Source organism: Ochotona curzoniae, unplaced genomic scaffold, assembly GCF_017591425.1.
Source record: "Ochotona curzoniae isolate NIBS_2020 unplaced genomic scaffold, NIBS_Ocur_1.0 patch72, whole genome shotgun sequence".
NCBI classification, from domain to species: Eukaryota; Metazoa; Chordata; class Mammalia; order Lagomorpha; family Ochotonidae; genus Ochotona; species Ochotona curzoniae.
In genome coordinates, this window is record NW_024467053.1 from 343,356 (window position 1) to 367,611 (window position 24,256).

Here is a 24,256-nt window from a genome sequence, read left to right on the forward strand (position 1 = left end):
ACCCAACCTCTGTCTTCATTTCTGTCTCTTTGCTCTTTGTTTTCCATCCACACTGCCAATACTTCAATATAAGTCCTGTTTTCTGAGTCACAGGAGCAAGACACTGCTTTTTTTTTTAATGCTCTTCTCAGGAGCATAATTTTCTGTTGAGCACCATTATATTTATCGTGAAGATTTACATACATATCTTAATCTTCCACTATATATTCAGTCATCGATTAATCCTGTCAACTCTTTAAAATATGTCTACTATACAACTAACCTGACTCATCTCGTTCCTGCCCTACCACCCTTTAGCCTGCTCTCAACACTGCATCCTGAGATTCTGATCAAAACATTAAGTCACACACATCTAAATCTCCTGTCCCATCCATCAGTCACCACTCTACCTGCATTTCCTACTACTTCCTCCTCTTAAACCAGCTACACAGACCCTCTGGCCGTTCCTCCAATCTGCCAAAAACAAGGCTTTGTGCAAGCACTTGCTCCAGAATCACCTGGCCTTCGTCCTTACCAACTAGCTCAATGAGCTTCCCTAGCCCTTCCAACACCTTCTCAAGAATCACTTGTTAACGGTCACCTACACGTACGTCTACCAGATATTTTAGATCACAGGGGAAACATTCTCCATGACTAAAGCCTCCATTTGGACTTGATAATGAATCCCATTTTAGTTTCCCAATGTCACCCTGCGTAGCCTGCAGCACTGCTGTAGTAGAGCCAAGAAAAGCAGGATCTATGCTTTCAGTCAGAAAACTTGTAGACCTCATAGTGTTCCAAGTCTTCAAAATTGTACTGTTCTAATACATAACTCCAAGAGGAAAACGTGGCTACTAAATATACTAATGATAATAATTATATAACAGAATGACTGTTAGACGCCAACAAGAGATTTATCTTAATTAAATAAGAAGTAAAGGAAACTCCATTTTGGTTTTTCTCCAATTTTTCCTTCATCAGACACTCTCTTTGACCGCAGCGGATTAATTTATAGCCACTTCATTCATTAGTAGACGGACCAATGTTTTATACCAGAGGGGGGTCTAGATGACTCTCTGGGTCGCAGTCCCTCGGCGCAGTTCTTGAACCACCCCAGGAAACTCGGGGAGAGACGCCCTCGCTCAACAAAGACGCAGGGAACGGGGCTGGGGTGGGGTTGGGGGCCGTCGTAGCCGCCGCCCGGGAGTTTTCCAGCAGAGGCCTGCGATCACGGTACTTGTGCGACGGCCTCCCGCCCTGCTCCTCGCTGAGGACGGAATGAGAGGAGGGGCGCGGGACTGGCGGGCTGAGGGGCGAGGGATCGGGAGCTGAGGGGCGCGGGGCCGCCGAGCAGAGGGGACCAAGGGTCGGGAGCTGAGGGGCGCGGGGCCAGCGGGTTGAGAGACGCGCGGCCGCCTCACAGCCTCGCCCCGAGGCCGCGGCGGGGGAGGGGCGGCAGCAGCCGGCTGGCGCCGCTTCGAGTTTCCCAGAATTCCCAGCGGCCGCGGGGAAAGTTTAGGGGAGGTAGGCGGTGGCGGCGGTAGCTGTAGCGGTTACTAAGCGGTCGGCGGCGCAGCATGGCCTTCGCCCGGCGTCCCTGGACCCTCCTCACGGCGTCCCCGGGCAGCGTCGTGGAGCGGGCAGACTTCCGGGAAGGAACTGACATGCGGCTGAGCGGCGGCCGGCGCGCTTAGCGCCCCGATCATGCGGCTGTCCCTGCGGGCGACTCTGGGCTGCGGAGAGGCGGCGGCGGCGGCTCGGCAGGGAAGGAGGCGGCGGCGCCGGCGGAGGGGGAAGCGGAGACGGCCGGCGCCCGGCGCGGAGCCCTAGGGCGGCCTTGGGGCCTCGTCGGGAAAGATGCTATCCCGAAAGAAAACCAAAAATGAAGTGTCCAAGTCGGCCGAGGTGCAGGGCAAATACGTGAAGAAGGAGACGTCGCCTCTGCTGCGGAGTGAGTGTCGGGCGGCCGGGGCTCACCCTCACCTGGCCCGAGCGGGCGTGCACGCCTTCCCCTTGGGTCCCTGGGAAATGCTTGTGTGTGTGGGTGTGTGTAGGTGTTGGTGCCCGAGTGGTGTGTTTTTATTAAAATCCGATCGAGACTTACGAGTTTGGATTATCCCCTCTTCTGCAAAGACATTCCCTGAAATATACACCCAGTCTCCTGCCTCGAGAGGCAGAGTTCCTAAGAAGAAACAGACTCCAGGGAACGCCTTAAAAGTTGCGATCTTGTGATACGGTCCGAGGAAAAGTGAGCAGACTCCAAGACGCTTGGCTGGCGTCTCCGAGGTGTGCCTATTGTTTGCAAACACTGAGGGCGTCACTCGCCCTGGCTGGAAGTTGTGCGAACTCTGGGGGCGGAATTCCTTTAGTCCCAGCCGCCCCGGATGCCGGCTGGAGAAGGTGACCCACAGCCACTACCCAAAGCCTCATCAGCCCTCTCCGCCCATCCCATCCCCAGCCTTTCTCCTCCGAGCATTCACCTGGATGATTCCCAGCTGAAGCTCTTGAGTTTGGAGTTCTATGTTGAGGACAACCTTGAGCTTGGCAGAGCTGGCACTCCCCTCTGGGCCCTTTGTCTCCGTTTCCTTCTTGGACGCTGGTGCTAACCTTGTGACTTTAGCCTGACCTCATCTTGTAATCGGAAAGGCTGTTCCTAGACATTGCTAATGTGTGCCCAAGGTCACAAAGAAAGGAGTGGCTAGCAGTTTTCCCATTGTAACCGCATTGTAGGCCTTTCAGGACTTGCTTTGCTATTCAATAAAATAGCATATTACTGCAAAGTTCATTTTTCAATCTGTCTCTAACAGCTTGGATTTCCGTTACACATGCACTTCTGGTGTTGGTTGCTTTTAAATGATAGCTCGTCATTTACTGCAAATGAAGCCTGTTAACTGTTGCTTGGAATCACGAACTATGTGTGCCACACCTCTAAGCAGATAATTTGATAAAGTATGTTGTTTTTAGTAACAGCCATTGAGCCTTGTTTTTTCACATATTAGTGACTTAGCCACTGACACTTATGAATGAGTGCCCTCTGATGTTGTTTACTTAATGAATCAGATGGTCTTTGTATCTAGTTGTTCGTATGCTTTCTTACCCGGAATGTCTATGGTCTTTGCTCATTCTGTATTCAGAGAACCAAGCTGAAAACTGTGGTTCTGTTATCTTTTGTTCTGAGTTATAGTTACTTGTTCTTAAAGGAGTCCTTGTGTCAAGCTTGCTATGTTTGAGCTGCCTCAACATTTATGTGTCTTGTTGAGATGAGCTTTTGTGTATAATTTTCATACCTAAGTTATTGACTTTTTAAAAAAATGCTGGTTACTTTAATTTTTTTTAAAACTTTCATTTTATTTGAAAGGCATACAGGAACAGATTTTCCATCTGCTGGCTAACTCTAAATGCCAGCATCAGCCAGTGCTGGGCCAGGCCTAAGCTGGGAGCCTGGAGCTCCATTCCAGGTCTCCTGTGGAGGTGGAGGTGGCTGAGCCACAGTGCTTGGGGCCATTAGCAGGGTCCTGGATCAGTTGAGCAGCTGGAATTTGTGCTCATATGGAATGCTGATGTTATGAGCTGTGGCTTTACATGCTGTGCACAACACCAGCCCTGAAGAAAGATTTTTGATCATTTCAAAATAAACAGACAAACAAACAAAATCATCATCATAAATAAACTATGCTGGTAACTAAACATGGATTTGTTTTCTAGTCTTATAAATCTGTGAATTTCATTGGTACATAGTTCATTGGTAAGCTTATTGACATTTCTTTATATTATGTAGTATACAGAATACATTTGATTCTAGCTGAGTTCACATATAACACATTCATGCAAGTTAGAAACTCATTTTTGGGTGGGAAAATACTAATCTTCCCGAATTTAAAGTTCTCATGTACTAACAAATCAAGCCTTAAAGTTGTCTTAAGCCTGTTGTGATTGTGTGTGTGTGTGTGTGTGTGTGTGTGCGGTTCATGTAACAACATTTGAAAACTCACTTACTGAAATGGCAATTGTTCTCTCTGTTTTATTACAGATCTCATGCCTTCATTCATCCGGCATGGTCCAACAATTCCAAGACGAACTGATATCTGTCTTCCAGATTCAAGCACTACAGCTTTTTCAACTTCTGCAGATGGAGTCATTTCAAGAAACCAGAGTTTTCTTAGGACTCCAATCCAAAGAACACCTCATGAAGTAATGAGAAGAGAAAGCCACAGGTTATCTGCACCTTCTTATCTTGCCAGGAGTCTAGCAGATGTCCCTCGGGAATATGGCTCTTCTCAGTCATTTCTAACAGAAATTAACTTCACTGTTGAGAATGGAGATTCTGGTTCCCGATACTATTATTCAGATAATTTTTTTGATGGCCAGAGAAGGCGGCAACTTGGAGATCGTGCACACGAGGACTACAGATTCTATGAATACAACCATGATCTCTTCCAAAGAATGCCACAGAATCAGGGCAGGCATGCTTCAGGTAACCTATAACCTTTATCTATTACCTGTTACCTGTTACCTTCAGGGCACATGTAACCTATAGCCTGTAACCACATTATAAATAGTCCGTTATGCTTATGATTGACACGTTCACTGAAAGGTGTCCCTGTCTGAATCTTCTCGAGGGCTGACAGATGCTCCCAGGGAAATTCTGTTTTCCATTTTGTCATTTTTGCTTAAGCCTGTCTGTAAAATACCTATTTGCCTACACTGAATGAATTCCCATGTCTGTTTATTTTATTAATTTGTGGTTTATACACCTGGTATTTACTCTCTCAGGATCATCTAGATGAACAGGTGCCCCTGCAACCTCAAGACCAATTTTAATGTCTTGGAATTTGGATGAAGGTTTTATAGAACGGGAGGGTCAGATCTTTAGAAATTTCTCTGAAACCTAGAAAGGGAAGCGAATGCAAAACACTGGGCCTGGAAGGTGATAACCGTGGGCTGCTGCACAGCCTGGGGAAGTCTTGCGCTGTTTGCCTGAATGGAACTCTTTGTGGATCAGTGATTAGATCCCAAGTTGGCTAAAAAAACAATGTACATCAAGTGTTAAGTTTGTGTTGAACATATCTTTCCATCATTCTTTGAAACAGTCAAAAATGTTAGTTATTAATTAAGGAAAAGTGATTTGTTTTCCTCATTTTCTAACTTGAGGATACTTCAACAAGAAGAGATTGGAGAAATGTGGAGTTTTACTTTATTCTTAAAATATCATGGATGTCACTGTATCAATTGAAGCAAGTCAAAATTTTTGTCTTCTTTTTTCCCCTACGTTGTGAGTTGTAGGCCTTGCTTTTGGCAAGATAAAGAAATATGTGAAACAGCTTGGCTTTTTAGCCCACACAGCTTCAAACCAGCTGACAGTTGAGAATGTGTTTTGACTGTAGGAAAAGTCTTACTCATGATGGATTAATCACTTGTGTTTGCTCTTTTCTTTGACCCTCTTAGTTTCTGTCTTCTGGTGTTTTATTTGGGGAAAGCCAATATATGAACAATAGTCATAGAGCAATTCTTTGTTCCACTTGACGTTACTGACTGTAAGTGTGATAGGGAATCAGAAGAGAGATCACTGTGGACTAGATACGAATGATTGCTGGGAAAGGCAGAACCTGCACAAGGATTTGAGCATGGAATTTAGATTAGTCACAGAAGAATAATACTTTTTTATTTTAAATATCTATTTCATTTTCTTTTTATTTGAAAGACAGATTTACAGAAAGAAACAGGGAAAATGAGCTTCTGTCTGTTAGTTCACTCCCCAAAGGCAAGAGCTGAATCAATCTGAAGCCAGTAGGTTCAGTACAGGGAACCCAAGAACTTGCCTCATCCTCTGCTGCTTTCCCAGGCCATAAGGAGGGAACTGGATTGGAAGTGGAACAGCTGGGACATGAACTGATAACCATATGGGATATTGGCATGGGGTAGAAGATTAGCTTGCTGTGCCACCGCAAATAATAGTGCTTTCAATTTGATGTTAGAAATAACCTAGTGAAAACAGAGTAGGCATGATTTAAATTCAAAGGACTCTCATAGTTCTGCCTGATTTGAAGATAGAATATGTCATGGGAAATGCAAATTTCTAATCCCTAAACAGGCTTAGGTTTGAGTAGAGAAAGCAGCATTGTGCATTAAAATAGAAAACAACCAATGATTTTATGAAAATAGTGTTTAAAGATGAGGTTTTGGAGTATTCTGGACAAAATCTTAGAGAAAAGAGGCTTATAGGTAGTAGTGATAATGGACAGGCAAAGTCAGGAACAGGATGCATTTGAAGGAAAAATGGAATGGAAACATAATGGGAAATGGGCTTAGGAAAAAAAGAGCTTAGTAGAGTTTTAAGCTAGTTAATAGTGGAAAAGAGCTGTTTATAAAAGCTGACACTGGGACTTCGGAGAAAAGTTTTCAACATGTAGAAATATTATGATAAACCTGGATGGTACTTTGTGTGTGTGTATGTGTGTATGTGCTTAAGATTTATTTATTTTTATTGGAAAGTCAGACAGAAAGATATCTTCCATCTGCTGGTTCACTCCCCAAGTGGCCAGAGCTAAGATAATCTGAAGCCAGGAGCCCGTAACTTCTTCCAGGTCTCCCACACTGGTGCAGGGTCCTAAAGCTTTGGATTATCCTCCACCGCTTTCCCAGGCCACAAGCAGGGAGCTGAAAGGGAAGTGGAGGGTTAATAATTGCCACCCGTTTGGGATCCTAGCCCTTACAAGGCAAGAATTTAGTCACTGAGCCTGGATTTAGTATTGGGCCTGGAACTTTGTTTTTAAAAACCTTCTGAGAGATTAAAATAATAGCCTGGTTGTTTACTTTCATTATTTCTAAGAATGGGAGTTAAAAACCTCAGAAATAATTTGCTATTTAGCCTAAAAATAAAATTTTAATAATAAAGCTGGGGATTGGCAAATGTGGCACATCAGGTTAAGCTGCCATCTGCAATGATGGCATCCCATATGGGTGCTGTTCCAGTTCTGATCCACTCTCTGCTGATGCACCTGGGAGAGCAGCAGATGTCCCAAGTCCCTGGGCCCCTCCCTGCACCCACATGGGGGACCTTGATGGGTTTCAGGCTCCTTGCTTCAACCTGGCTCAACCCTGACAGATGTGGCCATTTGCGGAGTATACAGCAGGTGGCTAGATTTCTCTGTTTTTCAATCTCTGTAACTTTGCCTTTCAAATAACCAAATAAGTCTTTAAGAAAAATAAAAAAGAGTTCATCTACCAGAAAACCTCAATGTATTAGTTGTTTCCTTCATTGTTTTTCTAAGGTGGGTTTCTTATTTACTTATTTTTTATTGCTGTAGTTATACTCTGAACAGTTTCATATCATTTTTTTTTTTACTTAATTGAGTTTCCTGATGTTACTTGCTTTTACAAGTAATTTTATTTCTTTTTCAAACATTTATTTTTTTTAAAAAAAGTTTTATTTATTTGAAAAATGGGATGCCAGCATTGCAGGCAAATGCTTAATTCACTGTGCCACAGTGCTGATTTGTAAGTTGTTTCAGTGATTGCATATTCATTGGTTAATATTTTTTAAAGATCTGTTTTGATTTGAAAGGTCATGGGGAGAGAAATTCAGTCTCCAGATGACTATAACAGCCAGGGTCAGGCCAGCCATGAATCAAGAATCCTATCTGGTCGCCAGTTGGGTGGCAGAACCCAGTGTTTTCAAGTGTCATTTGCTGCTTTTCAGGTGAAATTAACAGGGAGCTGTGTTAGAATCAGAGTAGCTGCATCTTATTTAACCTGGCACTCTGCTATGGAAGGGACAGCTTAACCCACCATGCCACAGCGCCTGCCAGTGGTTGGTATTTTGTGTAGTTAGTGAAGACCTCATGTATTCTTCAGGCAACTGTAAAATGGAGAAGGAAGTAGGACACATCCAAATTAATGGGAGTTGGTCACTAATGGCGCTTGAGAGATAGGAGAAGGGCAAAGATCGGGTAAGCTCGGCATAGCACCCGGCTACATAGTGATTCTCAAAAAGGTAGATGAGGGAATGACTTCAGAGGTTTCAAATCTGCAAAAGGACACCAGTTATAATTGAGAGCCAGAATCATAGCTGTACCTACTGCTAGAGAAGGTAGTTATTATTCTTCACACTCATCTCTATTTCCATTGTAGATAACACTGATAGCTTTCGTAGGTAGAGCAGCTCTAATCTGGAAATCTGAAGTGCTCTAAGCATCCAAAACCTTTTTTTCTTCCTTTGATTTTACTTCTTTACTTGAGAGCAGAGACAGATATGCCATTTGCTGGTTCCTAAATGCCCACAGTGGCCAGGATGGGCCAGGCTGAAGCCAGGATACAGGAACTCAATGCAGGTTTCCCACATGGGAAGCTGGGACCTTAGTACTTGAGCCGTTACTTTCTGCCTCCTAGGTTGTGTAATGTCAGGAAGTTGGAATTTGGAATGAAGATATAGGTATTGTAACAAACAGGACAAATGTCTACCCTCTAAAAACTTTCTGAACACTAACATGGTACCAAGTGGAAAATGCCATACCTCATGTTACGGAACAGGGTGAGTCAAAGTGCAGATGTGTTCAAAATATATAAAATTTGCTTTGGGCATTATGTCTCTTATTTTATTTATTTATTTTTATTGGAAGGGCAGATCTACAAAGAGAAGGAGATACAGAAAGATCTTCCGTCTGCTGGTTTATTTCCCAAATGGCTGCAAAGGCTGGAGCTGAGCCAGTCTGAAGCCAGGAGCCAGGAGCCTCCTCCAGATCTCCTGTGTGGGTGCAGGGTCCCAAGAATCCAGGCCGTCCTCTGCCACCCTCCCAGGCCACAAGCAGGGATCTGGATAGGAAGTGGAGCAGCTGGGACACGAACCCGCACCCACATGGGATCCCAGCACACGCAAGGCGAGGATTCAGCTACTAGATCACCACACTGGGCTCTCTTATTTTTTTAGAAGATTTATTTGAAAGTGTTACAGAGAGCAACAGCAGAGAGAAAAAGGCAAAGAGAGGCTTCATCAACTACTGTTCTACTCTCCATTGGCTACAGTGGCCAGGGCTGGGCTGGACTGAAGCCAGAACTTCATCCAGGTCTTCCACATGTGTTCAAGGGCCCAGGCATTTGGTCCATCATGGGCTGCTTTCCCAGGCACATTTTCAGGGAGCAGGATTGGAAGTAGAGCAGCTATGCCACAGTGCTGGCGCCTAGGGTGTGTGTTTAAGATGTAGATGAAACATAGTGAATTTCGTGTTTAAACTTGGTTTTCCCACAGGTTGCCGTGTGTTTACAAATATTCTAAGATCTGTAATGCAAAATACTTCTGAGCATTCCAGATAAGAGATTTTCATCTTCTGACTCTTTTGTAACTGAGCTTTAATTATATCAGTATGAAGAATTGGTAATACTAAAGTAAAGGACATGTGTGTTCTGTGCAGCAGGTTAAGTCACATTTAGAATTCCCTCATCCTTCATCACAGATACTTTCTTTCAGTTGAGCATCCTGCTGATGTGTACTGTGGGAGCTAAGAGATGTTGGCTTAAGGGCTTGGCTTCCTGCTGCTGATGTGGGAGGTACTGATGGAGTTCCTGGCTGTTGCCTTTGGCTTGGCTCAGCCTGTTGTAGGCATTTGTGCAGTGAACCACTTGATGGATTTGTTTTTATTACTCTGCTTTTCAAGTAGAAAAAATAAGTAAACTTTAAAAAGTATTGCTAAAATCTTGTTTTAAAATTATTTTGAAAATATGTGTTTTATTTGAAAGGCAGATACAAATAGAGAGAAATCTTCCACTTACCAGTTCACTTGCCAACTGATTGCAGTGGTCAGGATTGGGCCAGGCTGAAGCCAGGAACTTTGAATCCATCTAGGCTCCCCATGTGTGTGGCGAGGGTCATAATCTGATTTCCCAGGCACGTTAGCAGGGAGATGGATTGGAAGCAAAGGGCTTACAGAGCACTACATTTAACTATGAAATTGACCTTTGTGCTCTTGGCCAGCAGGTCAGGTAGGTGCTTGCTGAAAAGGAATCCTGTTTACAGGAAGTCCTCAGTTGGAATACCAAAGGCAGATTGAATTCCTTTGTCATGTGCTTACATAACTTAGTTCTGTGCAATTTTAAGTGACCTAAAAAGTTGTATTTTTAAATTTTAAAGGTCACTAAAGGAGTCAGGTTATAAGAAACTGGAAAATGTCAAGCTTCACCAGAAAATGTCCTGGATTTGTATTTAATCCAATGAATGCATAAATATTTAGTTAAACTGAAGAATCTGTTGAGAAGGGGTTAATAGTATTTGGAGAACTTTATCAATAATTATTTTTCAGAAGAGAAGAGAAAACAGTTGACTGTGCGATACGTACACAAAATCACCAACTTAAAAATTAGCCTGCTATAGATTTGCTGAATTTTGAGTCCCAACTGTGGGTTGCCTCGGCAGTGCCAGACTCAATGATGACATAGATTTTATATAGCATAACAGCTATCATTTCCCCAGCCTTGTTCTATAAGCATTGTAAAATTCGGAGACTAGAATTCTTGATCTTTATTTATACAGGAAGATGTGATAGGTAACTTCCTGGTTGTCTGAACTTTATTCTGGAGGCATATCCAAGAAAAGCCTGGAGAGACAAAACAACACTTTGTCTTTAGGCAATCATCTATTTCATCTCATGAATGTTTCATGTTTTGCTATACTAATAGAAAATGTTTGTGTGGTTATTTCCAGCAAAGGGAAGCTTTTTGGGTGATTATTTATGCTTGCCAATTATTTTCTGGGACAAACTGAAATTACAGAAAACTTGTGCTTTTTTTGTTTGTTTTTCGTAGCTCAGAAACTGAAGCTCTCATTTTTTCCTCATTGATTTAGTTCAGAATTAGTAGTTTGCTTTCTCTCTTAATTGTGGCGGTCATATTTTTTCTTTGAAGACTTACAATCGATGCTTTGTTGTCAGGATTACATGGTTACCAGAGCGTTTGTCATTTAACCTTTTACCATTCTTGATCCTTTGTTTCCTCTTCTGTAAATTGGAAGTGAAAATGCTGTCTTTTAGGGTAATTGTGTGTCTGAAATAAGCCATGGACAGTCCCAGGAAAGAGTATACATTCATAACTCTTCTTGCCTGTATGTCTTAGAAGACTGTTATATTCTCTTCTGTGCTTTTTCCACATTGGCCTGTTTAGTTATTGAGATTTTAACATTGTTTCTGAATTTAGAGTGGAAGTTTGATGTGTTGCTTGACATAGCTGGAAGGGTTTTTTTGGCTGGAGAGTCGGGGGAGTAGGGTGGCTTACCCTTTATTTTATCACTAGTATTAGGCTTTTAGATCAGTGGTTTCCAATTGTTTTTTTTGTAATGTTGATTTATCTTTCCATAGGCTTTATAAATTTTTTTAACCAATAATAGTTTGAAAGGTTTAGTGTAATATTACATGTAACGGGGATGTACCTATGGATGTGACATGAAAGTGTATAAATTAAGAATCTCCAATAGGGCAAGGAGTTCTGCTTTTGCATAGTGTTAGTACAACTGGTGAGTCTGAAACTTTGGGGGTTTTGTGGCCCCTTTATCAAATTTTGAGGTTTAGTCTTGAGTTTTAAGAAAGAGGGTTTTTCAGAGGTATGTGTGCTTTCCTAAAATATGAATTCCTAATTTTTTATAGCTGAAACAGAGTCCTAGAATTTATTATTCAGATGTGGAAGTACATGTGTTTCTAGATTTAGGCAAACTTTAGTATATAGTAGCAGTCTGGATTTGCTAAACAGATGGGTGAATTGTCCTAAATGTTAAACTGAGCATAATTTAAAATTACGCAAATAACTAAAATATGCTCACATCACTTGTTGGAGTGCTTCGGTTTGAGTCCTCACTGCTTCCTAACTGCTTCATCCTAATGTTGTACCCTCGAATGCAGCAGGGGACGGGCCAGTTCTTGGGTCCTTGCCACCCTCATGGGAGACTGTGGGGGTATTTGGGAATGAGTTAGCAGGTGCAACATCTTTGGCTCACTTCACTATTGAAAAAAGTTCTTGGCTGTGTGCAAGCATTTAGTGCACTGGCTCCTTTTCTTGTATTTATTTTGTCTTTAAGTACTAAAGTTGCTTATGCTATGCTTCTAAACCTTCTCTTGGAGTTTGAAAGACATTGCAGCCATTTCCCCTACAAGGCTTATTGACTTTGTCCTGTTTTGTCACCATCTTGTCAAACAAGTGCTTTTATCTTTAAGTGTACTATACTAGAGTGATTGTTTTATTTGTTGTCTTAATTACTTGTATTTTCCTTTTTTGCCAAAGTGCTTTGCATGTGTTAACATGAATTCTCTTGCTTTCTGTTGCAGAGACATGTAATTCATTTTCCTTTTGTGGTGTTAAGAATGGTCATGGGTCCAGATACCAGACTGATTGATCCGCCATGGAGCTTCCCCTCTGCTGTTCACCTGTTGTGATCATTGTTAGTGATCGTTGGCTAGATCCTGATTTCATGAGGTGTTAGAAATTGTGGGTGTAGAGCTCTACCGTGAACTTGCAGTCTGGATTTCACCTGGTGCTGCAGCTCTGGCAGCTTCCCTGGGGCTGTGAGAGCCGCTGGCTGGTGGCCTCAGTTTTTCTGTTGCTGTACTTGCCATGTCACTGCAGCTGGCTACCCCAAAGGGAATGATACAAGAGAGGAAATGAGCTTGACTGAAAAAGAAACTGCAGGATCTTCTGTTTATCTATCCCAATCTTAGAAGTCACATGCCAACCTTTTTACCATAAACTGTTGGTCAAAAGGACAAGGGTGTGACTTCCCCGAAGGCAGAGGTCATGGGGGCCCAGGATCACCTTGTAGGTTGGCTACTGTGTGTGTGTACATGTTTCATATTTCATATTTATGTGAATACAGTTTTTAAGCTATTTGCCAGTAACCTATCTTTATTCATGAACTTACATACTTCCCTTTACAATTGCAGTTTTAATTGAGGTATTTACCTTAATTTAAAACTTCCTAAACAGCTTTTTGTCAATGGTATTTACATATATTCCTGAATAGTGATATGATTGACTGTTTATCTAGTCTAGGCAAAGGATCCTTTTTTGCATAGTTCAGATTTTCAGAATAACATCAAAGCATTTGAAGAATGTCTCTTTTGCCTTTCCTTAAAATTAGACTTGATGCTTTCATTTTCTAGTCACCCATAATTTAAAAAGCTCTGCAAAGTCACTGGTAAACTTTTGACAAGGAAAAACTTAAGTCAGTAAGTTTTGAGGTGACCTGTTGTATATACATTATTACTTTTGTGTGAGAGTACTTTTAACATTACACAGCTGTTTAAAAAATGTAATTTGTTAGAATTATTTACTTGAAAGAAACATCAGGAAAGATTCTCCAGTCTTGGGTGCCTTCCCCAAATACCCGCAATAGCTGGAGCTGTGTCAGGCCAAAGCCAAGAGCTCAGAACTCAGTCTGGGTCTCATGTGGGTGGCAGGTGTCCAGCTGCATAAACCGTTACCTGCTGCCTCCCAGGATGTATACCAGCAGGAAGCTGGAATTGAAGTGGAGCCAAGATTCCAGCTCAGGAACTCTGACATGGGATGTAGGTGTCCCAAGGGTTATCTTAACCACTATACCAAAACTTGGATTTTTAAAGGTACACAGTTCTGAGTTTTAACATATGTGTGAACATGTCACACATGTCAGTAGGTAGAACACTTGCATGCCCTCTATTGCTGTCTTCCTACTTCTACCCCGTTCCTACCCACCACACTAGTTTTGCCTGTGAAAGAATCTAATATAAATGGAATCATACAGTTTACAACTGTTTGAAATGAGCTCCTTTCACCTAGCATAATGGTTCGAGATTCATCCCTGCTGTTGCATGTACATAGTTAGTCCCGTTTCTGTCCCTGAGTATATCACACAGTGTGGTTGCACCATTCGTTTACCTATTCTGTTGAAGCGCTTGCGGTTTGTTGCCACTTTTGGGCGACTGTAAGTCACTATAAACATTCCCAGGCAGCTTTTTGTGTAAAGGTAAATTTTCATTTCTGAAGGCTAAATATTTAGAAATGAGATTTCTGTATTATATGAAAGTCTAACTTTTTCACAGTTGCTGTAATATTTTGTAATCCTAGAAGCAGTTGTTCTGCATCAGAACTTGTATTGCTAATTTTGGGGTTTTTTGGCCATTCTTGAAAATGTGCATTGGCATTTCATTATGGTTTTTATTACATTTCCCTGATGGCTGAAAACATTGAACATTTTTCTGTGCTCATTTGCCATTAACATTGTCTTCACATAAATGCCTGTTAAAATCTTTTGCTCATCTTTAAAAATATTGGGCTGTTTTCTTCATGTTGTTATGAGAATTGTTTACTAATCTACACAAAAACTTTGTCTAATAAGTAGCAGGTATCTAAATTCTTTCAATGTTAATAGCTTGCTTGTATCAGAATATTTCTTAAGAGTTTAACTGTTGGGCCTGGCGCAATAGCTTACTGGTTAAAGTCCTCACCTTGCATGCCCAGGATCCCATATGGGCGCTGTTTCTAGTCGCAGTAGATCCACTTCCCTTCCAGCTCTCTGCTTGTGGCCTGGGAAAGCAGTCGAGGATGGCCCAAAGCCTTGGGACTCTGCACCCGCGTGGGAGACCTGGAAGAGCTTCTGGCTCCTGGCTTTGGATTGGCTCAGCTCCAGCTGTTGCGGTTGCTTGGGGAGTGAACCATGGGAAGGAAGATCTTCCTCTCTGTCTCTCCTCTTCTCTGTATATCTGCCTTTCCAATAAAAATAAATAAATCTAAAAAAAAAAAAGTTTAACTGTCAACATCATGATTAAGAATTCATTGCTTGGGCCCGGCGCGGTGGCGCAGTGGTTAAGGTCCTAGCCTTTCACACCCCAGGATCCCATATGGGTGCCGGTTCTAATCCCAGCAGCCCCGCTTCCCATCCAGCTCCCTGCCTGTGGCCTGGGAATGCAGTCGAGGACGGTCCAAAGCTTTGGGACCCTGCACCTGCATGGGAGACCCAGAAGAGGCTCCTGGCTTCAGATCGGCATAGCATCGACCGTTGCTCTCACTTGGGGAGTGAATCATCGGATGGAAGATCTTCCTCTCTGTCTCTCCTCTCTGTATATCCGCCTTTCCAATAAAAAAAAAAAAAAGAATTCATTGCTTAATATAAGATCATGAAAATCAATTATACTTTTTTCTTAAAAATTTAGTTCTTTAGATATATGACCCATTTTGAATTAATTTCTGTATAAAATGAGGAAGTCTAGGTTGCATTTAATTTTTTGCATCTGAGTGTCTATCCATCAGCATGTGTTGATAAAACAGCTTTATTCACTGAATTGTCCTTTATCAAAAATCAGTTGACCATGATATGTGCGAGTATACTTTTAAAATCTGTTCTCTTCCATTGATCCATTTGTTTGTCTGTTGTTTTGTTAGTCCCACACTGTTTTGATTGTTGTAGCTTCATAGGAAATCTTAAAATTAGGTAATATGAGTCCTCTAACTTTATTCTTATTTCTAGTTTTTATTTTCTGTTGGTTGGTTGTTTTGTTTTCATTTGATTTGGTTTTAGTTTTTTGAGAAACAGCACAGGAGCTCCCATCCACTGGTTTACTTCCAGAAGTTCACAACAGTCAAGGCAGGCAGGTTGAAGCTGGGAGCCAGGAACTCAAAACAGGTGTCCCATGTGGAGGCCAGGGACCAACCTCTAGAGCCCTTATTTGCTGCCTCCCACAGTTTGTATTTGCAGGAAGCTGGAATCAGGGGCACAGCTAGACTTGAGCCCAGGCCCTCCAAGACACGGGCATCTTTAACTGCTAATCAGATACCCACACTGTTCTGTTGCCTGTTCATATATATTTCGAAAGTCTGCTTGTCTAATATCTATAAAGACTTCTGCTAGGTTTTTGATTGGAATTTCTGTAAAGACAAAGCTCATTATGGGAGAATTGACATCTTAAGTGTCACGTTTTCCAGTCCACGAATCTGCTTGCTCTTCTTTCATCATTGTTTTTAGTCTTCAGCTTCTTACTTCTGCATGTTTTATTAGATTTATAGTAATTATTTGAGTTTTTGGAATAGTAATAGTTCAATAACTTTTGTTTCCAGTTGTTGATTGCTACTATAAAGAGATTTATTTGGGTTTTCCTTGTTGACCTTAGACCTCACCACCCTAATAATCTTAATTCTAAGGGAAGGTCAGATTTGTTTTAGAAGACGTATAAACTGGGAATGATTGTATAAACTTATTTTTGCTTTTCTTTAAATGAAATAGTAAATATTCAATCCTTTTTGTTTGTTTTAAGATTTACTTATTTGAGACAGAGTTAAAGAGCGAGCAAGAGTGGGGGACTGAGCTTCGCATCTGCAATTTCACACCCCTAATGGTCAGGGTTGGGCCAAGCTCAAGCCAGCATCCCAGAGTTTCTTCTGGGTCTCTCACATGGGTACAGAGGCCCAAGCACTCGGACCATTTTCTGCTGCTTTCCCAGGACATTAGTAGGGAGCTGGATTGGAAATAGAGCAACTGGGACATAAACCAAGCACCCCTATGGAATGCTAGTGTCACGGATGGCAGCTTTTCCTGCTATGCCAAATAATAAATCTTGAGTTAGGTGACATTTTCACTGCACAAAGCCCACCACAGACAAGAACAGACTGGATTAGAGCCAGGAGCCTGGAATTCCATCCTGATCTCCAGTGTGGATGGCAGAGACCCAAGTTCTTGGATCATCATCTTCTGCTTTCTCAGGCACATTAACAGGAGACTAAAAGGGATGCGGAGAAGCTGGGGCTGGAACCCCAAAGCAGCAGCAGCAGGCATGATCCTCTCTGCTGCTACACCTGCCCCTTACTTATGAAATAATTTTAATGACATAACCATATATTTTAACAGAAGGACACAACCAGATAATTTAATTTTGTAACTTTTTTAGCTGGCTTTATTGATTTTGTTTTCTTCGAATGATTGCATTTTTTTTCTTTTCCTCTTTTTTCCTCAGGTATTGGGAGAGTTGCTGCTACATCACTAGGAAATTTGACTAATCATGGTTCTGAGGATTTACCCCTTCCTCCTGGCTGGACTGTGGACTGGACAATGAGAGGAAGAAAATATTACATAGATCATAACACTAATACAACTCATTGGAGCCATCCTCTTGAGCGAGAAGGACTTCCTCCTGGATGGGAGCGAGTAGAATCCCCAGAATTTGGAACCTATTACGTAGATCACACAAATAAGAAGGCTCAGTACCGACATCCCTGTGCTCCTAGGTATGGTGTCAACTTCCTTTTCAGTTTTTTATTTTGAGATTATCTAATACTGGGTTTTGGACTCAAAAAAAAAGGCATCCTGATGCTTGAGATTTGAAAACCTTATTCTTCAAAATTTATGACTTTGTTTCTAAATCTGTGTTTGATAATGAATGATTTTAATAATTACAAAAATTTTAAATCCTTTTCTCATCAATCCTTGAAGACAAGATCACTGTTACTGCGATCAGTGTCTTTAATGTATCAGAGTGTTTTGCTATAGATGCTCAAATTGAGGTAACTTCGAAAACATTTGCTACTTTTTACATTGCTATGAATAGTACTAACTGCCTATTGAGTCAAAGTAGATTTTTAAATTATATCTTTATATAATTTAAAACATGATATTACATTCTGTTTCTTTGCTATTAGACAAGAAGATGAAAGTTGGAACTGGACAGAACATCTGAGACTTGTGCAGTAAATTTAGCCAGCAATTCTTTGGGCAATTTTGGTTGATACTGAGCTCATCAGTACATCTGGTTTCTTGCCAGATGTTAAGCCTTATCCCAGCATTGCAGGCATTTTGTCAAACTTGCTATTGTGCTCTTAAAATGTGATTTATACAAACTGAGATGTGATAGAAGTATGCATTGGATTTCAGAGTACATAAAAGCCTAGTGTTAGCTTAGAAATGAAGTTGCAGGTAATTCATATGAACCATATTTGAAGTTGGAGAACAGATCCACAATGTTGAGGATGAGTAAAATATCATCAATGTGCTGACCAACGTTACTTAGTATCGTCTGGCATGTTACAGATCTTTGGTATTTAGTGCCAGATGATACTAAGTAACATTGGTCAGCACGCTGATGCCACCTGGAATGTCTGAATATCAGGGTACTTGGATTAAAGTCCCTTCTCTGCTCTCAGTTCAAGCTCCGTGCTAATAGCACCATGGCAAGCAGCAGGTGATATGTCAAGTCTTGGGTCCCTGCCTCACAGTAGGAGATCCAGTTGAGTTTCCAGGGCTGTACTTCAGCCTGGCCCAAGCCCAGGTGTTGGGAACATTTGTAGAATGGACCAACAAAGGGGAAATTCTCTTTTTCTGCCTTTCAAAAAATAAATACGACCCCAGCGTGATAGCGTAGTGGTTAAAGTCCTCGTCTTGCACGTGCTGGCATCCCATATGGGTGCCGGTTCTAGTCCCGTTAGATCCACTTCCCTTCCAGCTCCCTGCCTGTGGCCTGGGAAAGCAGTCGAGGATGGCCCAAAAGCCTTGGGACCCTGCACCCACATGGGAGACCTGGAAGAGCTTCTGGCTCCTGGCTTCGGATTGGTTCAGCTCCAGCCATTGTGGTCATTTGGGGAGTATACCATCGGACAGAAGATCTTCCTCTCTGTCTCTCCTCCTCTTTGTATATCCGCCTTTCCAATAAAAATAAATCTTTAAATAATAATAAATAACAAATGGAAATTAACTCAATACAGATTCCAATCAATTCTAATTACCGTAAGTTTTTTTGCAAGGCTGGGAACCATCCCATCAACAAGGCGTACGTGACTTGCAAAGTCATTTGGTCTGGCCTGCCAAGGCAACTTCAGGAGGAATTAAAATTTCAGTACATCTTCAGCAGGTTAATTTTTAAGTTGATAATTTTGTGTGGCCCAAGAATGATATAAATATCCAAATGGTCTTTGGCAGCAGAAAGGTTCCCCACAACTGAAGGTGTAAAATAGGAAGTAAGGTGAATACTTTCAGCACAGTACCCCCATAGTCCTACACATCCTCCCCCTTGCTTTGCAGCACAGCATCTCACTCTTATGGTCCCACACAGCCTACCCCCTTATTTTCTGCCTGCAAGAGGAGGAAAGCATCTTTCTTCATTTGGAATTTGCAGCTTTTTTTTTTTAAGATTTATTTATTTTTATTAGAAAGGCATATTTACAGAGAGGAGAGACAGATAAAGATCTTCCATCCTAAGGTTCACACCAGAGCTGAGCTGAGCTGATCCAAACCCAGGAGCCAGGAGCTGCCTTTGGCTCTCACATATTGGGTGCAGGTTTCCAAGCTTGGGCCATCCTCTACTGCCTTGCCAGGGTGCAAGCAGGGAGCTGGAAGGGAAGTGGAGCAGCTGGGATACCAACCAGCACTGATATGGAAACTTGGCACTTGCAAGGGGAGGATTAGCCAATTGAACCGACGTGCTGCCCAACCACCCATCTTTAAGGCTTTTATTTATTTATTTTTATTTGAAAGGCAGATCTTCCATCTGCTGGCTCACTGCTAAATGACTGCAACAGCCAGAGCTTCACCAGTCTGAAGCCAGGACCTTCTGGGCCTCCCATGTGGATTTAGGGGCCCAAGCACTTGGACCATCTGCTACTTCCCATAGCACATCAGCAAGGACCTGGATCGGAATTGGAACAGTGGGGACTCAAGCTGACACCCATGGGATACTGGTACCACAGGCAGAGGATTAGGCTGCTACATCATGGCACTAGCCCCACAGCTAATTCCTAGTTAAAAATTTCTAATTATTGCAAAAAATATATAATGCTCTAGTTTTAAGCCACTTTGGTTACAAAATTCTTTGTATGGTTTTCAAAATTCTTTTAAAAAGTTTTCCCAGGTCTGGCGTGGTAGCTGATTGGCTTAAGTCCTTGCCTTGCATGCACTGGGATCCCATATAGGCACTGCTTTGTGTCCTGGCTGCTCCACTTCCCATCCAGCTCCCTACCCGTGGCCTGAGAAGCAATCAAGGATGGCCTAAAGCCTTGGGATCCTGTACCTGTGTGGGAGACTAAAGCTCCTGGCTCCTGCCTTTGGATCAGCTCAGCTCTGGCCATTGCAGTCACTTGGGGAGTGAACCAGCAAGATAGAAAATCCTTCTGTCTCTCCTTCTCTCTGCATATCTGTCTTTCTAATAAAAATAAATCTTTAAAAAAATTTCCCCAGTTTTTATAGGCTCATTGAAGCTGTTTTTGTTTTGTTTTGTTTTGTAAGATTTATTTTTATTGGAAAATCAGATACACCAGAGAGGAGGACAGAGAGGAAGATCTTCAGTCTGCTAATTCTCTTCCCAAGTGGCTGCAATGGCCGGAGCTGAACCAAGCAGAAGTCAGGAACTGGGAGCCTCTTCTGGGTGTCCCACACAGGTGCAGGGTCCCAAGGTTTTGGGTCGTCCTCCACTGCTTTCCCAGGTCACAAACAGGGAGCTGGATGGGAAGTGCAGCAGCCGGGATTTTAACTGGCATCCATATGGGATCCTGGTGCATGCAAGATAAGGACTTCAGCCACTAGGCTGCCACACTTGACCCCCCATCAAGTACTTCTAAAACTAACTTTTTTCAGTTACTGTAATTGAAGTTCAGCAACCAAGATATGAATCGGTGCCCATGTGGGATCCTGGCGTGTGCAAGGAGAGGACTTTAGCTGCTAGGCTACTGTGCAGGGCCCAAAGCTGTTTTTGGAAAGAATAAACACTAGCCAGAAGAAATTTCTTAAAACACACACAAATATTTTATGTAGATTTGTGTAACATAGTAGTTTCCAAAGAAAGGTTTATGTTCCATGTAATCTGATAAAGTTGACCTTTGCCATAGGAAAGTATCTTTTAAGTTGTAGGAGGAAGACATTTTCAACAAGAGACACACTGGAAGATGCTTAACTGTTACTTGGTTGGTTGGTTTATAATTTCCTGCTTACATTCTTTTTATTTCAATGAATGTCAATTCTTTCTTAGCGTTCCTCGGTATGATCAACCTCCTCCTGTGACATACCAGCCACAACAAACTGAAAGAAACCAGTCCCTTCTGGTACCTGCAAATCCGTATCACACTGCAGAAATTCCTGACTGGCTTCAGGTTTATGCTCGAGCCCCTGTGAAGTAAGTGAACACGCAGCATGGATTTTTAAGGGTTAAATAGAAGAATGAATGGGGTCTGAGGGCTGCTTAATCTGGACAGTGCCCTGTTTTTCTCTTAATTGAGTTTCTAAGTAGTAGTTTTATTTGTAAGGTATGGAAGTTACTAATTGTAATAAATATTTCTTGAATTTGTATGCACACCTCTGCTGTTAGAGATACAATAAGAAGTTTAGATTGTCAAAGGAGATTTACATAGATAAAGGTAAATAAGGGTAGTTAGGATAAATTTAAGGACTCAGGTAAGTCCTAAATACATGAGTGAAACAAAGCAGGACAAAAGTATATTGAGAAAACTATACTTACAGGGCTGTGAGCTCTGGGATAAGGTGAGCTAAAGTTCACTTAAAACTTTTTAAAACTTTGTAACCTTGGGATGGTTATTTGATCTAGTTCCTTATTCTATAAATTGGGGATAGTAATTGCACCTGGTCTGGAAGTTAGTAAGAATTTAGTGGGCCTGATACAATGGCTCAGTGGCTAAAGTCCTCGCCTTGGTCACGCCAGTATTCCATATGGGCACCAGTTCCTGTCTGGCTGCTCCACTTCCCATTCAGCTCCCTGCTTGTGGCCTGGGAAAGCTGTCGAGGACAGCCCAAAGCCTTGGGACCCTGCACCTGTGTGGAGACCCTTAAGAAACGCTGGCTCCTGGCTTCAGATTGGCTGAGTTCCAGCCATTGTGGCTGCTTGAGGAGTGAATCAGCAGATGGCAGATCTTTCTCTCTGTATCTCCTTCTCCCTGTAAATCTGCCTTTCCAATAAAAATAAATAAATCTTTAAAAATTGTTTTAAAAAAGTAATAATTTTGCTAGAACTTGAATTTAACCTTATTTTGCTTTTTAATGGGATTTTATAGTTGTAACTTAAATATCATATGGCACTTGACTTGTTATAGTTTAAGTACTTTGTCTAGTGTTAACAAATATTAACATTGCAAGACACTATTTTAAAGCATTTAATTCATAATTCTCTAACCCTAATCATAACCCCATTCAAAATCCAAATTACTGCTTTCATATATAGTTACAACAATTTGTAAATGTGATACACAAATGAAGAATAATTCAAGGCTTTCCAAGATATAATATGTAAATATAATCTTACCTGAATCCCTTGCTACATTATGGAATCTCCTGCATTCTACTAATTATTTCATTCTATAAAGAGTTTATTCCTTTTTTTTTTTTTTTTGTATGTTCAGCACCTTATACCCAACTTTAAAAATACAGAGCCCACAACTGCTGCTTCTCTGTCCCTCCACCTCCTTCTCTGGCACCATCTGTCAGCACTCATGACACAGATGACTGCCTGTTTTTGAGCATTTTTGTTTGTAAACATGTTGCAATCTAAGGCATCCTTAAATACTTGACACTTAGTATTAACTTGTGAATGTGATCAAATGTGTTCTTCAGAAATTATAGAATTAATGTAGTTTAAAATTGGTGTTGATGGCTGTCAATTATAATAGCATGCTTAAAGTGAAACGGGTCTTGAACTTCAGTTGAAATACAGTAAATTATTGGTTTTCCTCTTGACATTTGGTGTTTTTAAATAGCATTTTTCAGTCATTTAGGTTTAATAATTTTGTTATTCATAAAACCAGCCTGGTTTATTGCTATGCATCTGTGTTTATGTGTGTTTAAACGCGTGTATGACCATGTTCTTAAACAGGTATGACCACATCCTGAAGTGGGAACTCTTCCAGCTTGCTGACCTGGACACCTACCAGGGCATGCTGAAGCTGCTCTTCATGAAGGAACTGGAACAGATTGTCAGAATGTATGAAGCCTATAGACAGGCACTTCTCACTGAATTGGAAAACCGTAAGCAGAGGCAGCAGTGGTATGCCCAGCAACATGGCAAGAATTTTTTAAGTTAATTTTTTTAAATGAAATTTAAGTTTTATAAGAGCTTTAACATTTTCACAGATGAAAAATTGCAAAAAGTACTTTGGCAGCTTACTTTTGGGAAATTGTAAAATACTAATTTTGCACGTGTTTTGTTATGAAAACTTTTCTTTTATTGAACAAAAAAATTATCTCTTCAGAGCCAACATGGCAAAAACACTTCCAAGTGCTGTATGGGAGAAAACTGCCTTGAATATTCTTGATGCAAGAATGCCATTAGAGCCAGATTACTAATAGGAAAGGATCACTTGGTAACTTCTGTTGCAGCAGCACCTTGATTTAAAACAGAGCAGCTATGCAGCATTTTATACCAAGATGTTTACTGTTTTATTTTGGGGTATTGTCTAGAATGGGATGGTATAAATATTACCATGATGGAATATAAAGAATGAAATAGGATTTGGAACTTTTGTTGTGCTAAATTTCTAAACAGGACCATGTGATTGTCCTCCCCCAGCTCCCATTACCCACCCACGTGGAAGGAACCTTTGGAAGCATGCTGAGCAAGTGTTTTCTAGTGAAAGGCCTTTAAGTCATTCATGAACAAATGTAAGCGTAAGGCCAGTTGCTAATATAGGCTGCTCTACATTAACCCAGAGCTCTTGGTGTTTAGCTTGCCTCTGACAGACTAGGTAAAGACTGCCTTTGGACAGGCCGGAGTAAGCTGCCGAAAATGACAATCAGGGATTCACTAAGAAGTATTGGTCATTAAATTGATTCATGTTATTTTTTTTATATTTTGAGTGTGTCACAAAATTTTAAAACCATGTATTTCTTTCTCAGTTGTTTCTCTTGTTATAGTTGTAAGATGTTTGTTCATAATTAGTGCAGTACATTTCATTATAAACAAATTTATGCTACTTCTAGCCTGTAAACCTCCTGGATTCTGTGAATTTCAACATTAGTTGAAGTAGTTATTAAGTCATATTTACATGTCTTGTAAATATGTAAATATATTTTTAGACAGTCTTCCAAAATACCAAGCACTCCCAGTTAGAATTAATGAGTTTGAATTATTGAAAAACTGTTGTTTGATTTTATATAACAAGCTTATTAAATATATTTTTTGTGGAAACTAAATGTGTGTTGTTTGTGTCCATGTTTTAGACATACTGCTATACATAATTGGTAGTTCCTTTCAGAATGTCCCAGGTAAAGAAAATGGCAATATAGTGACAGGTATACTGAAAAAATGCAAATGTTGCTAAAGTTGCAATCTAACTTTTCTAAGGTGCATTT

The 24,256-nt window shown here is 41.3% G+C and overlaps 1 protein-coding gene across 1 annotated transcript; it reads left to right on the top strand.

Moving 5' to 3' along the window:
• Positions 1 to 1,836: 1,836 nt before the first annotated feature.
• Positions 1,837 to 24,085, top strand: LOC121168174 (protein salvador homolog 1). Its single transcript, XM_040998041.1, has 5 exons — positions 1,837 to 1,930; positions 4,010 to 4,453; positions 16,935 to 17,205; positions 20,931 to 21,074; positions 22,782 to 24,085. Exons 1-5 carry the CDS (start codon positions 1,837 to 1,839, stop codon positions 22,987 to 22,989), a joined length of 1,161 nt encoding a protein of 386 aa, XP_040853975.1. The 3' UTR covers positions 22,990 to 24,085.
• Positions 24,086 to 24,256: the final 171 nt, after the last annotated feature.

Excerpts from the sequence above, each read along its gene's own strand:
- LOC121168174 (XM_040998041.1), top strand. The coding sequence starts at position 1,837 with ATGCTATCCCGAAAGAAAACCAAAAATGAAGTGTCCAAGTCGGCCGAG. Across the intron at positions 1,931-4,009 it reads GACGTCGCCTCTGCTGCGGA|ATCTCATGCCTTCATTCATC; the intron begins GTGAGTGTCGGG and ends GTTTTATTACAG. Across the intron at positions 17,206-20,930 it reads CGACATCCCTGTGCTCCTAG|CGTTCCTCGGTATGATCAAC; the intron begins GTATGGTGTCAA and ends ATTCTTTCTTAG.